This window comes from Netta rufina, assembly GCF_964035555.1.
Source record: "Netta rufina genome assembly, chromosome: 2".
Taxonomy (NCBI): domain Eukaryota; kingdom Metazoa; phylum Chordata; class Aves; order Anseriformes; family Anatidae; genus Netta; species Netta rufina.
Window position 1 is genome coordinate 158,747,622 of NC_140124.1, and position 18,482 is coordinate 158,766,103.

Consider the following 18,482-nt stretch of genomic DNA (forward strand, 5'->3'; position numbering starts at 1 on the left):
GGGCTGGTGGGCAGCGAGCTGCACGAGAAGCTGCTGTCGGCCGAGAGGGCCGTGACGGGCTACACCGACCCCTACAGCGGCGACCAGATCTCCCTCTTCCAGGCCATGAAGAAGGAGCTCATCGTCAAGGAGCACGGCATCCGCCTGCTCGAGGCCCAGATCGCCACCGGCGGCATCATCGACCCCGTGCACAGCCACCGCCTCCCCGTCGAAGCTGCCTACAAGCGCGGCTACTTTGACCAGGAGATGAACCAGATCCTCTCCGACCCCAGCGACGACACCAAGGGCTTCTTCGACCCCAACACGCACGAGAACCTCACCTACATGCAGCTCCTGCGCCGCTGCGTGCCCGACCCGGACACGGGGCTGCTCATGCTGCAGCTGATGGACAAGGGCTCGGTGCTCTACCAGCTGAGCGAGGACGCCCGCAAAGCCCTGCAGGCTGCCCGCACCACCGTCAGCGTGGGGCTCTTCCAGGGCCAGAGCGTCACCGTCTGGGAGCTCCTCTTCTCTCGCTACATCCCCGAGCACCGGCGCCAGGACCTCCTGCGCAAGTACAAGGCGGGGACGCTGGCCATCTCCGAGATGATCACCCTCCTCACCGCCATCATCACCGGGGCCGAGGGCCAGGGCCACGGCGCCGCCCTGGCCCGCAAGCCGACGCAGCGGGAGGCCCCGGCGCCGGCTGAGAACGGCGAGGCCGCGGGCTCCCGGCGGGAGCGCGAGCGCGAGCGGGAGCAGGAGCGCGAGCGGGAGCTGGAGCTGGAGCGGGCCCTGACGTCCCACAGCGTCGAGGTCTCGGCGGGCGGCTTCCACGGCAGGAAGGTCTCCCTGTGGGAGCTCCTCTTCTCCAAGTACGTCTGCGAGGCGAAGAGGCAGGAGCTGCTGGGGAAGGTGCGCGACGGCAGCCTGGCGCTGGACGAGCTGGCGAGGCTCCTCAGCGTCCTCATCCAGGAGGCGGTGGAGCAGAGCAGCAAGGTGAAATTCACGGGCCTCAGGCGGCAGGTGACCGCCTCGGACCTGCTGGACTCGGGCATCATCGACAAGGACACGCTGGCCGACCTGGTGCAGGGCTCCAAGACGGTGCAGCAGGTGACGGAAATGGCCTCCGTCAAGCGCTACCTGGACGGCACGGGCTGCATCGCCGGCGTGCTGGTGCCGTCCAAGGCCGACCCGGCCAAGATGGAGAAGATGAGCATCTACCAGGCCATGTGGAAGGGCATCCTGAGGCAGGGCACGGCCCTGGTGCTGCTGGAGGCGCAGGCTGCCACCGGCTTCCTCGTCGACCCGCTCAGCAACCAGAAGCTCTCCGTGGACGAGGCCGTGTCGTCCGGGCTGGTGGGCAGCGAGCTGCACGAGAAGCTGCTGTCGGCCGAGAGGGCCGTGACGGGCTACACCGACCCCTACAGCGGCGACCAGATCTCCCTCTTCCAGGCCATGAAGAAGGAGCTCATCGTCAAGGAGCACGGCATCCGCCTGCTCGAGGCCCAGATCGCCACCGGCGGCATCATCGACCCCGTGCACAGCCACCGCCTCCCCGTCGAAGCTGCCTACAAGCGCGGCTACTTTGACCAGGAGATGAACCAGATCCTCTCCGACCCCAGCGACGACACCAAGGGCTTCTTCGACCCCAACACGCACGAGAACCTCACCTACATGCAGCTCCTGCGCCGCTGCGTGCCCGACCCGGACACGGGGCTGCTCATGCTGCAGCTGATGGACAAGGGCTCGGTGCTCTACCAGCTGAGCGAGGACGCCCGCAAAGCCCTGCAGGCTGCCCGCACCACCGTCAGCGTGGGGCTCTTCCAGGGCCAGAGCGTCACCGTCTGGGAGCTCCTCTTCTCTCGCTACATCCCCGAGCACCGGCGCCAGGACCTCCTGCGCAAGTACAAGGCGGGGACGCTGGCCATCTCCGAGATGATCACCCTCCTCACCGCCATCATCACCGGGGCCGAGGGCCAGGGCCACGGCGCCGCCCTGGCCCGCAAGCCGACGCAGCGGGAGGCCCCGGCCCCGGCGCCGGCTGAGAACGGCGAGGCCGCGGGCTCCCGGCGGGAGCGCGAGCGCGAGCGGGAGCAGGAGCGCGAGCGGGAGCTGGAGCTGGAGCGGGCCCTGACGTCCCACAGCGTCGAGGTCTCGGCGGGCGGCTTCCACGGCAGGAAGGTCTCCCTGTGGGAGCTCCTCTTCTCCAAGTACGTCTGCGAGGCGAAGAGGCAGGAGCTGCTGGGGAAGGTGCGCGACGGCAGCCTGGCGCTGGACGAGCTGGCGAGGCTCCTCAGCGTCCTCATCCAGGAGGCGGTGGAGCAGAGCAGCAAGGTGAAATTCACGGGCCTCAGGCGGCAGGTGACCGCCTCGGACCTGCTGGACTCGGGCATCATCGACAAGGACACGCTGGCCGACCTGGTGCAGGGCTCCAAGACGGTGCAGCAGGTGACGGAAATGGCCTCCGTCAAGCGCTACCTGGACGGCACGGGCTGCATCGCCGGCGTGCTGGTGCCGTCCAAGGCCGACCCGGCCAAGATGGAGAAGATGAGCATCTACCAGGCCATGTGGAAGGGCATCCTGAGGCAGGGCACGGCCCTGGTGCTGCTGGAGGCGCAGGCTGCCACCGGCTTCCTCGTCGACCCGCTCAGCAACCAGAAGCTCTCCGTGGACGAGGCCGTGTCGTCCGGGCTGGTGGGCAGCGAGCTGCACGAGAAGCTGCTGTCGGCCGAGAGGGCCGTGACGGGCTACACCGACCCCTACAGCGGCGACCAGATCTCCCTCTTCCAGGCCATGAAGAAGGAGCTCATCGTCAAGGAGCACGGCATCCGCCTGCTCGAGGCCCAGATCGCCACCGGCGGCATCATCGACCCCGTGCACAGCCACCGCCTCCCCGTCGAAGCTGCCTACAAGCGCGGCTACTTTGACCAGGAGATGAACCAGATCCTCTCCGACCCCAGCGACGACACCAAGGGCTTCTTCGACCCCAACACGCACGAGAACCTCACCTACATGCAGCTCCTGCGCCGCTGCGTGCCCGACCCGGACACGGGGCTGCTCATGCTGCAGCTGATGGACAAGGGCTCGGTGCTCTACCAGCTGAGCGAGGACGCCCGCAAAGCCCTGCAGGCTGCCCGCACCACCGTCAGCGTGGGGCTCTTCCAGGGCCAGAGCGTCACCGTCTGGGAGCTCCTCTTCTCTCGCTACATCCCCGAGCACCGGCGCCAGGACCTCCTGCGCAAGTACAAGGCGGGGACGCTGGCCATCTCCGAGATGATCACCCTCCTCACCGCCATCATCACCGGGGCCGAGGGCCAGGGCCACGGCGCCGCCCTGGCCCGCAAGCCGACGCAGCGGGAGGCCCCGGCCCCGGCGCCGGCTGAGAACGGCGAGGCCGCGGGCTCCCGGCGGGAGCGCGAGCGCGAGCGGGAGCAGGAGCGCGAGCGGGAGCTGGAGCTGGAGCGGGCCCTGACGTCCCACAGCGTCGAGGTCTCGGCGGGCGGCTTCCACGGCAGGAAGGTCTCCCTGTGGGAGCTCCTCTTCTCCAAGTACGTCTGCGAGGCGAAGAGGCAGGAGCTGCTGGGGAAGGTGCGCGACGGCAGCCTGGCGCTGGACGAGCTGGCGAGGCTCCTCAGCGTCCTCATCCAGGAGGCGGTGGAGCAGAGCAGCAAGGTGAAATTCACGGGCCTCAGGTGGCAGGTGACCGCCTCGGACCTGCTGGACTCGGGCATCATCGACAAGGACACGCTGGCCGACCTGGTGCAGGGCTCCAAGACGGTGCAGCAGGTGACGGAAATGGCCTCCGTCAAGCGCTACCTGGACGGCACGGGCTGCATCGCCGGCGTGCTGGTGCCGTCCAAGGCCGACCCGGCCAAGATGGAGAAGATGAGCATCTACCAGGCCATGTGGAAGGGCATCCTGAGGCAGGGCACGGCCCTGGTGCTGCTGGAGGCGCAGGCTGCCACCGGCTTCCTCGTCGACCCGCTCAGCAACCAGAAGCTCTCCGTGGACGAGGCCGTGTCGTCCGGGCTGGTGGGCAGCGAGCTGCACGAGAAGCTGCTGTCGGCCGAGAGGGCCGTGACGGGCTACACCGACCCCTACAGCGGCGACCAGATCTCCCTCTTCCAGGCCATGAAGAAGGAGCTCATCGTCAAGGAGCACGGCATCCGCCTGCTCGAGGCCCAGATCGCCACCGGCGGCATCATCGACCCCGTGCACAGCCACCGCCTCCCCGTCGAAGCTGCCTACAAGCGCGGCTACTTTGACCAGGAGATGAACCAGATCCTCTCCGACCCCAGCGACGACACCAAGGGCTTCTTCGACCCCAACACGCACGAGAACCTCACCTACATGCAGCTCCTGCGCCGCTGCGTGCCCGACCCGGACACGGGGCTGCTCATGCTGCAGCTGATGGACAAGGGCTCGGTGCTCTACCAGCTGAGCGAGGACGCCCGCAAAGCCCTGCAGGCTGCCCGCACCACCGTCAGCGTGGGGCTCTTCCAGGGCCAGAGCGTCACCGTCTGGGAGCTCCTCTTCTCTCGCTACATCCCCGAGCACCGGCGCCAGGACCTCCTGCGCAAGTACAAGGCGGGGACGCTGGCCATCTCCGAGATGATCACCCTCCTCACCGCCATCATCACCGGGGCCGAGGGCCAGGGCCACGGCGCCGCCCTGGCCCGCAAGCCGACGCAGCGGGAGGCCCCGGCGCCGGCTGAGAACGGCGAGGCCGCGGGCTCCCGGCGGGAGCGCGAGCGCGAGCGGGAGCAGGAGCGCGAGCGGGAGCGCGAGCGCGAGCGGGAGCTGGAGCTGGAGCGGGCCCTGACGTCCCACAGCGTCGAGGTCTCGGCGGGCGGCTTCCACGGCAGGAAGGTCTCCCTGTGGGAGCTCCTCTTCTCCAAGTACGTCTGCGAGGCGAAGAGGCAGGAGCTGCTGGGGAAGGTGCGCGACGGCAGCCTGGCGCTGGACGAGCTGGCGAGGCTCCTCAGCGTCCTCATCCAGGAGGCGGTGGAGCAGAGCAGCAAGGTGAAATTCACGGGCCTCAGGCGGCAGGTGACCGCCTCGGACCTGCTGGACTCGGGCATCATCGACAAGGACACGCTGGCCGACCTGGTGCAGGGCTCCAAGACGGTGCAGCAGGTGACGGAAATGGCCTCCGTCAAGCGCTACCTGGACGGCACGGGCTGCATCGCCGGCGTGCTGGTGCCGTCCAAGGCCGACCCGGCCAAGATGGAGAAGATGAGCATCTACCAGGCCATGTGGAAGGGCATCCTGAGGCAGGGCACGGCCCTGGTGCTGCTGGAGGCGCAGGCTGCCACCGGCTTCCTCGTCGACCCGCTCAGCAACCAGAAGCTCTCCGTGGACGAGGCCGTGTCGTCCGGGCTGGTGGGCAGCGAGCTGCACGAGAAGCTGCTGTCGGCCGAGAGGGCCGTGACGGGCTACACCGACCCCTACAGCGGCGACCAGATCTCCCTCTTCCAGGCCATGAAGAAGGAGCTCATCGTCAAGGAGCACGGCATCCGCCTGCTCGAGGCCCAGATCGCCACCGGCGGCATCATCGACCCCGTGCACAGCCACCGCCTCCCCGTCGAAGCTGCCTACAAGCGCGGCTACTTTGACCAGGAGATGAACCAGATCCTCTCCGACCCCAGCGACGACACCAAGGGCTTCTTCGACCCCAACACGCACGAGAACCTCACCTACATGCAGCTCCTGCGCCGCTGCGTGCCCGACCCGGACACGGGGCTGCTCATGCTGCAGCTGATGGACAAGGGCTCGGTGCTCTACCAGCTGAGCGAGGACGCCCGCAAAGCCCTGCAGGCTGCCCGCACCACCGTCAGCGTGGGGCTCTTCCAGGGCCAGAGCGTCACCGTCTGGGAGCTCCTCTTCTCTCGCTACATCCCCGAGCACCGGCGCCAGGACCTCCTGCGCAAGTACAAGGCGGGGACGCTGGCCATCTCCGAGATGATCACCCTCCTCACCGCCATCATCACCGGGGCCGAGGGCCAGGGCCACGGCGCCGCCCTGGCCCGCAAGCCGACGCAGCGGGAGGCCCCGGCCCCGGCGCCGGCTGAGAACGGCGAGGCCGCGGGCTCCCGGCGGGAGCGCGAGCGCGAGCGGGAGCAGGAGCGCGAGCGGGAGCTGGAGCTGGAGCGGGCCCTGACGTCCCACAGCGTCGAGGTCTCGGCGGGCGGCTTCCACGGCAGGAAGGTCTCCCTGTGGGAGCTCCTCTTCTCCAAGTACGTCTGCGAGGCGAAGAGGCAGGAGCTGCTGGGGAAGGTGCGCGACGGCAGCCTGGCGCTGGACGAGCTGGCGAGGCTCCTCAGCGTCCTCATCCAGGAGGCGGTGGAGCAGAGCAGCAAGGTGAAATTCACGGGCCTCAGGCGGCAGGTGACCGCCTCGGACCTGCTGGACTCGGGCATCATCGACAAGGACACGCTGGCCGACCTGGTGCAGGGCTCCAAGACGGTGCAGCAGGTGACGGAAATGGCCTCCGTCAAGCGCTACCTGGACGGCACGGGCTGCATCGCCGGCGTGCTGGTGCCGTCCAAGGCCGACCCGGCCAAGATGGAGAAGATGAGCATCTACCAGGCCATGTGGAAGGGCATCCTGAGGCAGGGCACGGCCCTGGTGCTGCTGGAGGCGCAGGCTGCCACCGGCTTCCTCGTCGACCCGCTCAGCAACCAGAAGCTCTCCGTGGACGAGGCCGTGTCGTCCGGGCTGGTGGGCAGCGAGCTGCACGAGAAGCTGCTGTCGGCCGAGAGGGCCGTGACGGGCTACACCGACCCCTACAGCGGCGACCAGATCTCCCTCTTCCAGGCCATGAAGAAGGAGCTCATCGTCAAGGAGCACGGCATCCGCCTGCTCGAGGCCCAGATCGCCACCGGCGGCATCATCGACCCCGTGCACAGCCACCGCCTCCCCGTCGAAGCTGCCTACAAGCGCGGCTACTTTGACCAGGAGATGAAGCAGATCCTCTCCGACCCCAGCGACGACACCAAGGGCTTCTTCGACCCCAACACGCACGAGAACCTCACCTACATGCAGCTCCTGCGCCGCTGTGTTCTTGACCCAGACTCTAATCTTTATTTCCTTAATATTTTCTCTAATTAATCATAAAACCGTCTACTTTTTTTCCGTGTTATTTCATTGGTGATGAATTTTTTCTTTTTTGGGACTTGTTTTGCTGCTGGCATTTTTTTCATTTTTTTAATATATTCTTTTTTCTTTTTTTATTATTTGTAGAGTATTTCCTTCTTCTCTTTCATGTTTTGTAATGTTTGTACAGCAGTTACGGTATTTACGTGACTCATCTGAGCATTACTTTATAGCTTTTTAATCCATTGTCTTCTATAATTTAACTGGAATTCATGAATCAGCCTGGCTTATGTCCAGTCATTTTGGTGCAAGATGTTGTACTTTTTCCTTTATCTTTCTTTAGATATAAGGATGTCTTTGTATTAGGTGTAATGAGTAATGAAATTTTATTCATTCTTTCTTCTATATATTTACATATGGGAAACATTTTTTTTTAGAAGATCAATGTGACATTGCCATAGTTTTAGTTTTGCTTGCCTGCCTCCTGCATGGAGAACACGTTTCCATGTAGGCATCATGTCAGGCCAATGTTAAGTGTTACTGGGCTCGTATCCGTTATCTGTGTTTGCTGTTACTGCCTCAGTCCATCCAATATTTCTGGAGGGCTCTAAACCACATATACCCTTAACTGGGAGTGGTTTGGTCTCTCTCTGATGTGTACAATCAAATCACCCAAGTTTTTTGCTTTTCCTGCCTTCAGTTGTCCAGCTCTCCTGAGATCCTCTATAGAGAGTTGTTTTGTGGGATCCATGCAAGAGCTGAGAAACAGTAGCATATGTTGTCTTTCTGTACTTGTAGCCAACGCTGTCCCTGTATGCAGCCAGCAGTAAGGGGAGCTGGTGGTACAGAAGCTGCTACCTCCAGCTGTTTCCTTCGGTACGTTTCTCATCTTCCTTTGCCATTCCATGTCCTGAGCTGACTTTTCCTCCCTTCAAATGCAGCCCATGTGCATGTTTCTGGAGTAGAGACAGCCTCTGGACCACTGTGCCATACAGTTCAGTACTGAATAATTCTACTACTGCTTAATAAAAGGAAACATATAAACCTTAGATTCATTGTCTTTGGCTATTTGCCTTAATTAACTCAGGTGCATCCTCAAAAAATCAAGTTCTCACCACGGTTTTTGTAGCTGATAGGTGAAAGAAAATGTAGATTAGCTGTGGAACTCCTTACCATAAACTGCTGCGTAGTCCAGAGAGTCGCATGGACTCAAAAAGTCATGGGACAAATTACTGGGAGTGGGCTATTAAATGCATGGAAACACTCAGTCCCAGGAGGTTCCTGAGCCACAGTTTACTTGGAGATGGGAGACACAATCAGGGAGGTATCAGTATGGGCTTGCACTGTTGTTACATGCTCAGTGTAGGCTCTGACACTGGACAAAGCTGGCTGCAGCATAGTGGAAATGCAGACCTGTGCTCTGGGCTGATTTAACTGCAATTGAACTTGCCACCACCTTAATTATGAGCACATCGAAACACAGGAAATTCTGCAATTTACTCGAAGTGACACACTGTCAAGGGGATATTTTATAGCTCAGCATGCCATGGGCTTGTTGGGAGGAGGCTCACCAGGAAGGCACTGTAATGCTGAAGTAGGAAGTGCAGAGGAACAGCAGAGGAGGGTGTTCATCAGGGAGAGCATAGAGCTAGATCAGACAAAATGATGATACAGACCAACACAGAGCCCTGAAATCCCCGTGCAGGCTGACACTGCGGAACTGGGAGGGGGCAAGGTGAGCATCCAGACAGGAGGGCCCCTCTGTGCCAGGACCGAGCTGGGTAAACAGTGTCTTCTGCAGGCAGAAGGGAGGGCAGACTCTGAGTGGAGACATAAAAGGGGCATAGAAATATAAATTACACACAGCAGGCAAGCAGGTAATGCATATTTACTATTTCCCCTAAGAACTGGGTTGTGAAGAAGCAACAGGGAGATTTCTGCACACAGTCAAACTGTGGCAATTGCTGCTGGGGTAAGGAAATTGCTGCAAGAGCTGAAGAAAGGTAAGGCAAGGCAAGGCCTCTTAGCAAGGGAGCCAGCAGTGGAACTGCGTGTGTTGGGAGGGGGAAGCGCGTGCTGGGAGCAAGGCTGCTTAACACATGCAGACACAGGCTGGGAAATGCTGTGAACAGCAAGGGAGCAGATAGTATTAAGTTATTCAGGTTAGTAAAGACGTGCCAGCTGCAAAGACTGCTGGAAGACCAAACAACATACAGTGAGCAGAATAAAAAAGGCAGATTATGTTCAACATAGGTGAAAATGCACAAATGGGGAGAAGCAGCCCTACTGTGCACATACCCAGCTCTGAACTGTTGCAGCTCAGCAGCAAGAATTGTAACAGAGTATTTGATGTGTGCTCAGCAACAGCCAAAGTAACTCAAATGTTAAGATTAGGGATGGAGCGGAGAACAGGGAAAGAATCAGAGAATCATAGAATGGCTCGGGTTAGAAGGGCCCTCAAAGATCACCCAGTTCCAAGCCCCCTGCCATAGCAGGGATGCCACCCACTAGATCAGGTTGCCCAGGGCATCATCCAACCTGGTCTTGAACACCTCCAGGGATGGGGTATCCACAGCTTCTCTGGACAACCTGTTCCAGTGCCTCGCCACCCTGTGAGCAAAGAATTTCCTCCTAACCTCTAATCTAAATCTTTTAGTCTTTTAGTTTAACACCATTCCCCCTCATCCTGTCAATATCTGATTGAGCAAAGAGTTACTCTCCACTTTTCTTATAAGCCCCCTTCAAGTACTGAAAGACAGCAGTGAGGTCACCCCGGAGCCTTCTCTTCTCCAGGCTGAACAGCCCCAGCTCTCTCAGCTGTCTTCCTAGAGAGGTGCTCCAGCCCCTTGACCATCTTCGTGGCCCTCCTCTGGGCCCTCTCTAACAGCCCCACATCCTTCTTGTGCTGGGGGCTCCAGACCTGGACACAAGGCTCCAGGTGGGGCCTCACGAGGGCAGAGCAGAGGAGGACAACCACCTCCCTCCCCTGCTGGTCACCCCTCTGTTGATGCAGCCCAGGACACAGTTGGCCTTCTGGGCTGCAAGTGCACACTGCCAACTCATGTCGAGCTTTTCGTCCAACAGAACCCCCAGTTCCTTCTCTGTAGGGCTCCTCTCAATAGGTTCTTCTCCCAGTCTGTACTCCTTTCCGGGATTGCCCCAGCCCAAGTGCACCACCCTGCATTTAGACTTGTTGAACCTCATTACGTTCACATGGGCCCACTTTTCAAGCCTGTCCAGGTCCCTTCAGATGGCATCCCTTCCTTCTATCGTTGTCAACCACACCACTCAGCTTGGTGTGTCTGCGAATTTGCTGAGGGTGCACTCGATCCCACTGTCTACGTCGCAGCTTTCCCGAGGTGCTCTTAGCAGGATGTTCTGCCAGGCACCACCATCCATCGCCTGTGCCCGCGGACAGACGCTTGACTCTCAGAGAAGGGCAGCAGAGCAGGGCAGACCCCACCAGCTGCATTCAGCTCTGCGTATCCCCCAGTGCCCAAGGCCAGCTCTGCAGACATCCCTCACAGCCAAGGCTCTGCTCTGCAAGTCTGTGGCATGCCAAGGCGCCCTGCAGCCCCCACCAGAGCTGGAGCTGTGTCTGTGCCATCTCCCCACGTGCCCTCAGAAGACAAAAGGAGCATGGGGTGGGGACCTGGGCCACTCCATAAGCATGTATACCCCCACTGTGCCCAGGAGCCACAGAGCAAAACCCTTATGCCAGGAAGCTGGGGAGTCAAAAGATAAGCAAGTTCTCTGGAAAGGTGTCAGGAAGCAGCGGCTGTACACTGCTGGCACCACCCCAACCACCCTGGGGATTATTGTCCTCCCTGCCCTGCCACAGGCCAGGTGGCCTGAAGCACCAGCGAAATGCTCGCTGATCCCCGTTTCCCAGGAATCACGTGTCTGGATGAAAGATGCTTCAGAGTTTCTTTCCCACAGAGTACAAAGTTGTGCAACCGCTTATCTCCAAGCCAGAATAAAAAGGATTTTTGTCTTTTCTGTTTGCCTATGGTTGCTCCCTGTGCCCATCCCTTCAGTGCTGGGTTTGGCCGGTTCATTGCGGTTGTTAAAAGAGCACATAGAATCAGAGAATCTCCTAAGCTGGGAGGGATCCACAAGGATCATTGAGTCCAGCTCCTGGCTCCACACAGAACCACCCAAAAATCAAACCACGTGCCCCAGGGCATTGTCTTCTTTAAAAGCGACAGGCTCAGTACCATGACCACGTCCCTGGGCAGCCTGTCCCAGTGCCCAGTCACCCTCTCAGTAGCCTGTTCCTAACACCCAGCCTGACCCTCCCGTCACAGCTCCATGCCGTTCCCTTGGGTCCTGTTGTTGGTCACCAGACGGAAAAGCTCAGCACCTGCCCCTCCACACCCCTCATGAGGAAGCTGCAGACCATTGTGAGGCCTCCCGTCAGCCTGCTCTTCTCTGGTCTCAACAAAACAAGGGACCTCAGCCACTCCTCATGTCTTACCCTTGAGACCCTTCACCATCTTCATAGCCCTCCTTTGGATGCTCCCTAATAGTTTTATGTCCTTATATTGTGGCACCCAAAACTGTATGCAGTACTCAAGGTGAGGTTGCACCAGCACTGAGTAGCGTGGGACAATTCTTTTGCATTCTTTCCTACATTGCTCAGCCCAGCTCCCTGGGGGTCCAGCACTGCCAGCTCACGTGGCTCTGCAGGTCCCACGCCAGCCCCACGCCAGGCAGGAGAGCATGGGCAGCTCTGCGCCTCCAGGCACCTCTGCCGCAGGGAATCCTGGTGTGAGAGCTCCACACCGTGGGTCTGGTTTTCTTTGCTAATATTGTCCCCTGCTGCATGCAGAGGCTGCCCGTGTGTGGTTGCAGCAGGAGGGCCCTGCCCTCTCCACATCAGGCAGGAGGCTGTTGGCTGCTGGGTGTCACCCTCTGCCAGCGTCTGGGGACTGCTGTGCACCAGCAGCGTTACATCCAGGGCTGCGTGGCTGCAGGGACCGGCGGGGAGGGAGTTGTGTCAGCACCTGAGCCCTGGCAGAGGAGGTTTCCCAAATCAAATGCTGCAGGAAAACAACATTCCCCAAACACCCTGTTGCCAAAGCTGTCTCCCAGCTCTCTGATGTGGTTCGTGGCTGCTTCAGCCAAGGACACCTACACCTTCCGGCAGGCGAGGCCAGGCCACGGCTGTGATACCCGGGCCCAGGTGCCTCCATGCCAGGCTGCAGGGAAGCTGCAGGACCGGCCGGTGAGTCACGGAGCAGCGCGGTGCTGCACTGCGGGCACGGAGCATCCCATGGGGCTGCGCCCCGGCCTTGCTTTCCATAGAACTGCAGCGAGTGGCACTTAGAGGTGGAGGCAGCAGATGCTGCGGTTTCAGGCACCACCTGAGCCCTGCACACTCACATGGGTTTTCTTTACTTACTGGGCAGCTGTATACAATCAGATAGAGCTGGCTGCAGCTGCGTGGGGGACATGGCAATCCAGCGCCACATGCACAGATCCTGACACGACACAAACTCTCCCCAGGTGGTGATGCTGTCACCTTCCTGCCCTGTCCCCAAGCACAGAATGTGCGGTGCCTCAAAGCCCCTCACTCTCCTCAGGCACAGAGGCACAGCGTACTGGGGGTGCTGCAGCACGGCCAGGACTTGGCAGGCGGGATTGGCTCCCCCTGCCCAGGGCAGACCCCATCTGCAGCCACTGCTGCACTTTTCCCAGCTTCTCCCACAGCAGCTCGCATGCTGCCTGCCTGAGGCCCTGGCTGAAGGGAGGACAGCAGCCGTCTGTCAGGTGGGTGACAAGGAGGTGTTGTCTCCAAAGAGCCCTGTGCCAGAGTCCAGAGTGCGGTATATCCAGAAATGCTGGCTGGGTAATGGGCCTGTAGCGTGCAAGTGACAGCGCCCTGACGCCCAGGCAGCTCCAAGCTGCTAGTCAGGCTGTCTGGGAAGGGCGACTGCAGGTCAGTTAACACCCAGGCCTGAAGCCAAGAGAGAAGTCAGCATTCCTCTCAAGACAGCTTGAGCAGTTTCATCTCCATTCTCACAAACATCCAGCTCCTGGCACTACAGGCATGTGAAATGGGAAGTCACTGTATTTTGGCTTGTAAACCAAACTAGGAACTGCAGCCCAATCCAAAGCCTTGTGCTAATATGCAAATTACAAGAGGTACAGTGTCAGCTTGCAGCTGCCTTTCAGAAAAGTTAGATGGAATGGGTAAAACAATCGGCATTGCTCAGCAAGAACACTATTCCCAGATTATTTGTAGGTTGTGTTCTAGTGCTTTCACTTGCTAAAAGGTCCTATTGCTATTCACAGAATGTGCACTGCTAGGATAGACCGTGCCATCTGCCTCGCAATGGACCTAGAGCAGCCACCACCCAGGGCAGGGGGTGTCCTGAAAGGCATCCTCGCTGAAATGTCTCCAGGACCAGGGGCAGACTGGGAACGGGCCTGAGGAACAGCTTCAGGAGAATGAGAAGCAGGCCCTGTGACATCAGCATCACCTGGTAGGATGCTGGTGATGCTCCGAGGCAGCAGACAGAAAGACAGGAGCCCTCCTTCAAATCTCAAGGCTAATTACGAGCCCCAGGAGCAAGGGGGAGGGATGGAGGCAGGTCTGGAGACAGCACAGTTGTGCACACCTGGGCACCGGCTGCACAGTACTCCAGCCAGGCCCTGCATCCCCGTGCCTTTAACACACCCGTGCATGGCAGCTTTGGGAGTGGGGCTGAGGGAATTTGAGCTCAAGCCACAAAGACGATGCTGAAGGCCAGAAGGAACATGACTGTGTCTAACAGCGGGTAGCCAAAGCAGCGAGTGAACTAGATGGGACCGAAGTCTGGTATGCAGCACACATGCAGCCCCAACCAGGGGGAGCAGGGTTTCAGTTCTGCATCACAGGGGTTGGAATTTATGAAGGTGAGAGGTTCAGCATTGCCTGTGCTGTATTCCCTTTCCCTGGGAAAGGTGTGCAAGTGCCAGCGTCACCCATGGGATACAGGAACGTCTGCCTTGTGGGCACCCTTCCTCTTCAACAGCCCCTGGGGAAATACCTCTCTGGAGACAATACAAAATACAGCAGAGATCAGCTCACTTAACCCATCTTCAAACAGCCTTGGGTAGTGCCTTAGAACATGTCCTGGAAGAAATAAATTGCTTCAGGGTTGAAATGAAACAGTTTCATCATGTCTCAGAAACAGACTAGTAGTTAGGATAAAATACTCGGTCCTCATTCAGGGAAGAGTCACCCTGCTCCCTGCTAATGAGGGAACAAGCTGGGAACGGGGTCCCAGTGAGGCACCATCGTTTCCAAGAGATACAATTCTGTGTAAGTCACCTGGTACCTGTGACCAGGAGGTGACATTCAGGGCTGATTCACTGCATCTGATGCTTGTGTACACTGTAGGTCACCCAGCTGCCCTGGGCAGCCAAGGTGGAGCAGGTCCATGCAGCCGGTGGTTGCTTTGTGGACACGTCCTACAGCAGATGTGTTCAAGTGGTCAGAGTAGTCATGCTCTGGACTTGGGTTAGTGTCCTGGCGTGTTCTCCATGGCTATAACGGGAGCCTGGGCTTCAGCTCCGCAGGAGGCGTCCACTGTGGCGAGATAAATCATAGCCTCTGTTCTGACAAATGCAAAGTAACACATCATCAAGGGAAGCCGCCAACTGCCAGCACTTCAGAGGTGTCTAAACAATCTGGGCCAGCTCCAGATAGTGGCCCAGTGTCACCGGGACAGCTCAGGGGAGCACGCTGCATGGCTGCGGTCAGTGCTGAGTGGTGTCTGGGGAGTGCAGGAGGACCACAGAGCAGAGCAACTTAACACTGCCTGCTGGTACCCACCCAGCCAGGCTTGTGCATGGGGTCCTTGCTGCACAGAGCAGGATGCTGAGAGAAGAGAGATGGGGTCCTCCTTCCTGGCACAGGCACCCTTTGCACCCCTTACACTCAGCTTGTGCCAAGGATGCAGCCCAGAACAAAGCCTTTCCTGTAGCCCATCTCAAACAGCTGAACCTTAAAACCTACAGAGAAATGCAGTTAGCAACATACTTGTGGCATCAGTAACTCTAGCCAACATAATGCAGGCTGAAAACAGATGTCAGGCAAGGAAGGGCTTCTGAGGGGTGAGTAAAGATGACGGAAACAGGTCCTGTGTCCACCTTCATCCCCAAGAGCAGAGGGACCTCCTGCCCAGGTGTGCTCCCCACAGCCAAACTGATCTCGGTGAGTCAGAGGGAAAATGCATTCGTGTGCTGATCATCCAGTCTGGCAAGCACCTACGCAGGTAGGAATGTGCACCCAAAGCAGGACAGCCAGGGAACGAAGGGCAGGGGCAGGCAACACCTCCTCCACGCAGGGGCACCAACTCACACACACCCACACAGGGTCACACCAGCACACACGTGTGCAGCTGCATGTGCCAGCTCACACAGGCATAGATGCGTGAGCACGCGTGTGCTCTCCCTTGCACACGCATAGTTACATGTGCCAACACCGAGTTACTTGAGCACATACAGTCACACACATCAGAGGCACGGTCACACGTGCAGGTTTACGTGAGCACATATACAGTCACAGGTCCACACAGCCACAGCCACAACCAGCACCTGAGCACGTACTCAGCTGCACAATTACACACCAGAACAACCCAACCAAAACCACCCTTGCGCTAAAAGTGGGCACTGGGTAAGCCTGTTCACCGGAGCCGTGGCTGTGGTCTGATGGGACATGGCCCAAACACGGGACTGCTTCAGCCCAACTCAGCCCAAAGCTGGCCAGAGCCAGCAGCCTGCCCTGCCAGCCAGCTGGAGTTCTCTGCAAGCAAGCAGTCAACCAGGCACCCTCAGCTCCTGGGGAGCCGCTGGTCAGGCATTGGGCTGGCTCCCCCTGCACACCAGGAGCATGAGGGTGATGGAGCACTGGAACAGGCTGCCCTGACAGGTTGTGGAGTCTTGCTCCGCGGAGGTCTTCAAAACCCACCTGGACATGGTCCTAGGCAACCTGCTCTAGGTGGCCCTGCTTGAGCAGAGGGGAAGGACCAGATGACCTCCAGAGGACCCTTCCAATTTCAACCATTCTGTGATTCTGAGAGCTTTCCATCCTGGAGCTGCTTTGGCTCCGGGAACTGGCCACCCAAATCCACCTGCTGCAAGGAGCTCCTGTGCCTGTATGGTCCAGTTCAAAACCCCATCAGGGGACAGGCTCGATCTCTGTCCCCCACGGGAGCAGAGAGAGCCGCAGGAGGTGGCTGCAGCTCCCTACCCCAGCCAAGGGACTCAGCCAAGGCAGGCTGAACAAGCCCAGATGTGCAGAGACCTCCAAGGCATCTGGGACCCCAGGCAGAGCAGTCCCTGAGCAATCGTGCTGGGCACCTGTCAGGAGATGGTGTCAGAGTCCAGAAGCTGCACCGTGCCCCTGCATCCTCCACGGCCACATTCACCCAAGCTCCCACCACAGACGCACCCCACATCTTGCAGTGTAACCAGTCACTGTCCCCCTGCCCCAGACCCTGCCACCCCAGCTGGGCTCCCAGGACAGGGGCTGCTGTGACACTGCAAAGGCATCGTCTCACTGGGGTGGTCGGATGTATACTGGCTGGCTTGTAGCACAGGGCAGGGCTGGTGTGTCATCCCCAGGGGCGGGGAAGCGAAGGATTTAAATTAGGCACCTGCCTTGGCTGCTCATCCTGGCTGAGAGGCGGCGGGAGGAGGAGGAGGAGGACCGGAGCCTGCTGGTGAGCAAGCCGCTCTGGATTCGTGTCCAGCAGGTAGGACACAGCCTGTCCAGAGGGGGCACTGGGGCCACCACACAGCCTAGCACAACTCCTGCCTTGCACGCTTCATGTACATACTAGATGCCTGCAAGGGATGCGGAGACCTTGCCTCTACTCTAAAACCTACCATTCAGAGGGCAGCTGCTGAAACCCAGGGCTTGGTTGCACAGGAGGTCTCCAGGCATGAGGTGGGCCTTTCTAAGAAGGGACAAAGTGACAGAGCGGCTGGATGCCAGGGCTGGATGGAGCCACTGCTCCGCGCAACGCGCTTTGCATCCTCTGCACTGGAGCTGAGCGGGTCAGGACTCTGGGACACGGGAGGGAGGCAGCTGGAGCTGTGGGACCTGCCCGAGCCCGCAGGAGACGGTGCCGACTGGAGCGGTGGGTCTCGGCTGGGAGCCCGGCAGCGGGAGCCCGCGAGGCGAGCACCAGGCTGGGGGCTGTGCTGACACGCTCACGCTCCCTGGGGTGCAGGCAGGGCTCGGGACCACAGCAGCGCCAGGCCACCCCTGCTCACCCCAGCTGGAAAACCTCTTCCACCGGGGCCTCTTGGGCTGGGCTGCTGTGACAGCTTGAAAGGACAGCCAGCTCCTGCCCCGGGAGCTGCGTGTGCAGCCAAGCCCCGGCATCAGGAGGCCTGATTAGAGACGAGCTAATGACAGCCTGCCGTTGGGCAATGTCTCTCCAGAATAGGGTGTTCACACGACATCTGTGTCCTATATAGGTGTCGCCTGCTCCAGGGCGTGACACCGGCACTCTGCCTTGCCCTGCACCGAGTGCCACCCGAGCAGGCGGCACAACGAGCCCACCACCCTGCGAGGGCTGCCTCAGTGGAGGCAAGAGAGTGAAAAGAAGCTGCTCTCTAGGGCCAGAGCCCCAAGGTGGGCCAGAGCACCCACATGAGAAAGGCAGGGGCTGGTCTGCAGCTGCTGGGATCCAGCTCTCTTGCAGCATGATCCATCTACACCTGCATCAATCCAATATTTAAATGTATCAAAAGCAATGACTCAGAGGCTTTTAGATCAGTTAGGTAAACAGTCAGGGAATTAAGCTGTGACCTTGATAATTAATGAGTTAAACATATCATTAACATCAGTCACTGTAGCTTTATGGGAGATGGGTGTTCCCAAAGAAATGTTTTGGGGTTTGTTTTTGCCATTTTTACAAGACTGTGGCCTCATCACCACATGATACTGGGGATGCTGAAAGTTTACAGGGCTTCCAGAAGAAACCAGGGGACTGCATGGCAGAAATCCCTCAAGAATTGCTAAGCAGACTCAAAAGGCATCCAGTTTATGAAATCCACTGTGCTAAAAGCAGTTAGAGATTACCACAGAAAACAAGTAAATGTTATATATATTGCCTCATTTTCACTCTTCCCCTGATGTCCACTTATAGCTCAAGATGGAAACGAGACCCTGGGCTACACCGACCCTTGGTCAGACTCTGCATTGTTGTTCAGATGTCTGCTCAAGAGCACAGCCACCTTCCTCTAGCACATTTCAGACAGCATAACTGGTATCTTGGTTGGCAGTGCTGCTTTTATATCTGGGGGTACCCGCTAAACTGACTGTGACTCGTCACAGTAATTGCTAAGTACCTATATGAATGGGAGAAACCACTGCAAGCAGCCACTTACAGCAGGCTTCCTAA

The 18,482-nt window shown here is 59.1% G+C and overlaps 1 protein-coding gene across 1 annotated transcript in view; it reads left to right on the plus strand.

Moving 5' to 3' along the window:
• The window catches only part of EPPK1 (epiplakin 1), a gene marked incomplete at both ends in the record, with an annotated part of 38,834 nt that overhangs the window by 16,284 nt on the left and 4,068 nt on the right, over positions 1 to 18,482 (plus strand). Inside the window, one exon of the mRNA XM_084281713.1 lies at positions 556 to 7,061. Coding sequence (XP_084137839.1) covers positions 556 to 7,061 — 6,506 coding nt within the window. The remainder of the gene's footprint in view (positions 1 to 555; positions 7,062 to 18,482) is intronic.